The sequence below is a fragment of the Lissotriton vulgaris genome, chromosome 10 (assembly GCF_964263255.1).
Source record: "Lissotriton vulgaris chromosome 10, aLisVul1.2, whole genome shotgun sequence".
In the NCBI taxonomy this organism is placed as follows: Eukaryota; Metazoa; Chordata; class Amphibia; order Caudata; family Salamandridae; genus Lissotriton; species Lissotriton vulgaris.
This window is the reverse complement of record NC_141698.1, coordinates 472,333,784-472,337,061: the sequence shown is the minus strand read 5'-3', so window position 1 is coordinate 472,337,061 and position 3,278 is coordinate 472,333,784. Positions and strand designations below refer to the sequence as shown.

The following is a 3,278-nucleotide window of genomic DNA, read 5'->3' as shown; positions in this document are numbered from 1 at the left end:
ACTGGTGACTTAATAATTGATCTAATTAATGATTTGGATCCCATGTTCCAAAGGGCGACTCGCAGGACAAATGCTATCCCTACTCATGTTCAAGTCCTGTGTTGTCTACACCTGTTAGCGTCTGGCTCTTTTCAGGGGGTGGTAGCTATTGCTGGTGGTGTATCCCAGAGTTCTCTGTCAAGATTTTTCAATTCTTTTTTGGATGCAATGTTAAGTAGAATTGGTCATTACATAAAGTTTCCTTCTTCTCCACAAGATTTACAGAGAACTAAAGTGGATTTTTATGGTATGGCACAATTTCCACATGTGATTGGATGTGTGGATGGGACTCATGTACCTATTTGTCCTCCCTCAGAAAATGAGTACATATTCCGTAATAGGAAAAGTTTTCATTCTCTGAATATTCAAGTGATATGTAACTCCAAGACCATCATAACTGACATAGTGGCAAGTTACCCAGGGAGTGCCCATGATTCCTACATTTTCAAACATAGTGCAATACATGCCAGACTTCAAGCAGGACAGTTTGGAGATGGCTATTTGCTTGGTAAATGTTTTTTTTCCTTTTCAAATGTACAACTTTACCTTCCATCACACTTACCAAGTAATACATATCTAAAGTAAGTGTTGTTTTCTTTTGGTTATAGGTGATAGTGCCTATGGAGTTAGGTCATACATATTGACTCCATATCTCAACCCAGCAAGTAGAAAGGAACAACATTACAACCAATCTCATAAATCAACGCGTAATGTAATTGAGAGAACTTTTGGTGTGCTTAAATCAAGATTTCGCATATTACATAAGACTGGTGGTAGTTTGCAGTATAATCCAAAAACATGCTGTAAAATTGTTGCAGTCTGCGCTATGCTACACAACATGGCAACAGAGAGAGGCATACCTTTAGAAGAAGAAGACATGTTACCACCAAATGACAATGATCCCCAGCAACCCCCAGCAAGACAACATGGACCAGAGGCAGCAGAAGTACGGATAAGGAGAGCAGAAATTACACAGAATTATTTCTAAGAAGGTAACATGCTTTATTTGTATTTCTCCATACATAATGAAATTCAGTTTCTTGTAACCAAGAACAAGTAAGGAACATTCAAAGTAAATGTCTTTAATTATTCAAAAAACATACCAGACCTCTGTCTGGGAAAATGATCGTGTTCTTAGACAAAGATTAAATGGAATCATTTTACTGGATAACCTCCATTGAGAAACAACTTGCTTTCATACTACTTCTTACGCCCACGAACACCCAAAGCCTTTGAACTTTTATTTCCTTCATCCATCATCATCTGGCATCCTTCCTTAGCAAATCTGATACTCCGTCTTGACCCAGCAAAGGTCCCTTCTGGTGGATTTACATGTTTCCCAACCATAGCACTGTCATTCTTTGGTAAATTAATTGCAGGTATATTACTACTGTTAGAAGCATGCTGTAAGGGAATCTCTCTCACCATTCCTCTTGTTATTGCAACAAAAGAAGCATTAATTTTTTCATGTATTTCTGCATTTTTCTTGCAAATTTTGGATGCAGGATTTGAAATTTTTGTTAATAGTGTGTTCTGAGCATGTAAGGTTGTCTGTTGCCTAAGGTGTTTATGACCACTTTGCTTATGTTGTAATTTCATGACTTTGCAAATTGCTTCCAGTGACTTTGCTATACTGTCCATTTTCCCAACAGAAGCCTCTTGGCTATGTTTGAAATCATCAGCCATCTTCTTCAAAGTGCTGTGCATGCCTGCTATGTTTTTGCACATAGACATCATTTTGCCTTTTATAATTCGAATATCTTTTCCTTGCAGACGCTGTATCTTTAAAGTTTTGTCCTCTACAAGACTTCCAGTGGTGGAACCCTCCTCAAACATGGACACTGTTGAGGTTCTTGGCCGCCTTCTATAAAATTGACTTAGCCTCCTTCGCCTACTAGGCCTGGCATTGGTGGCTGTTGGTGTGGGGTCTGGTCTTGAAACTGCATTTGTTTGAGTACTTTCCTCCTCTGATTCAGTTTGCAGTAGTTGGCGAACTCTATGCCTTTCATTTACTGTGTCATTTGCTGTAGATGTACTTGGAATGTTGGCATCCTCATTAATTTGAATGTCTAAGGTACTGAAATCTCTTAAATCTTGCTCAATTAATTCTTGAAGCAATTCTGTTAGAAAAGTGAAAACAGATATTTAGAGTGGCAATTGTTTTGCTGTGATTCACAAAGAACATAATTTTGCTTGATGGTTTTTGTCAAAATAAATTTTGCTAATTTACTAACATATCTGTGTGTCTGTTCTTTATTTGAGAAGTATAACTTTTAAATGTCATAAAATGTTTTAAAAGAACTACATTGACCATGATGCATTGCTCTAAGCATTGTAAGTTCCCTTTCATGAGGCAAGTAGTGCTTTACATGTAATTTTCCATGCGTGGTAATGTTGCAAGCTTCTTCCATCTCATGCCTTTACTATGTTAGATGAAAACCATGTTATTTAATCACCCTCTTAAATTTTCAAACACATATTAACTTACCTTCAGAGGGAGTGATGAGATCAGACGTGTCTATGTTCATAACACCAACAACTGCCTCAGTCAACAGTGTCCCTTCTACAAGGTCTTCCAAAGGGTTTGTTGGTATGTCCTTGGGGGGACCACCTCCAGTTTTGTTTGCAGACTTTACTCTTGCCGCAATCTTCTCCTTAGCGCGACTGCGCAAGTCGTACCACCTCTTCTGTAAATTGCAGATTTCCCTGTGAGCCACTTCAACTGCATTCACCTTGGACTGAATGTTGAGCCACACATTCCTTTTCACAGCATCAGGCACTTTATGAGACAGTTTTCCAAATAACTGTTCATGCCTGTCAGTCACCTCCTCAATGAGAATTTCAAGCTCTTTCTCTGAAAATTTCACTTTTCTTTTCCTGGAGGGCCCCTCTGCCTCTTGGTTTTCCATGTCCTTCCTTGTGAACACCACAGACTGCAGCAAAAACAACCTTCCTCCCCAGGCTCTGAGATCAACTGCCAGAGCTACATTCAAAAGAAACCTCAGGTGTCCCTGATTGCCTTCTTTGGCTTCTCAGCAATCAGAGTGCATCAATTCATCAACTGTGCTGTTTTCGCATTATGCGAAAGTGCAAAATGCGATTTCCCGTTATGCGATTTCATAAACAGCGCGATTCGCTTTAAATTGCGATTTATTGCGAAATGCAAAAAAAATACGAAAATCTTCATGCATACCATTTTACGATTTCTTATTTGCGATTCCTTAAAAATCGCAAATAAG

The 3,278-nt window shown here is 38.7% G+C and overlaps 1 protein-coding gene across 1 annotated transcript; it reads right to left on the bottom strand.

The window, feature by feature from the left end:
• Positions 1–1,239: 1,239 nt before the first annotated feature.
• LOC147685422 (uncharacterized) lies at positions 1,240–2,948 on the bottom strand. The gene is made up of 2 exons (XM_086939747.1): positions 2,528–2,948; positions 1,240–2,159 (listed from the first exon to the last, which is right to left on the bottom strand). Exons 1-2 carry the CDS (start codon positions 2,946–2,948, stop codon positions 1,240–1,242), a joined length of 1,341 nt encoding a protein of 446 aa, XP_086795873.1.
• Positions 2,949–3,278: the final 330 nt, after the last annotated feature.

What these genes read in the sequence shown, in the direction of transcription:
- LOC147685422 (XM_086939747.1), bottom strand. Translation starts at nt 2,948, where the DNA reads ATGGAAAACCAAGAGGCAGAGGGGCCCTCCAGGAAAAGAAAAGTGAAA. An exon ending in TCTCATCACTCCCTCTGAAG is followed by an intron (nt 2,160 to 2,527) that starts GTAAGTTAATAT and finishes CTTTTCTAACAG; the next exon opens with AATTGCTTCAAGAATTAATT.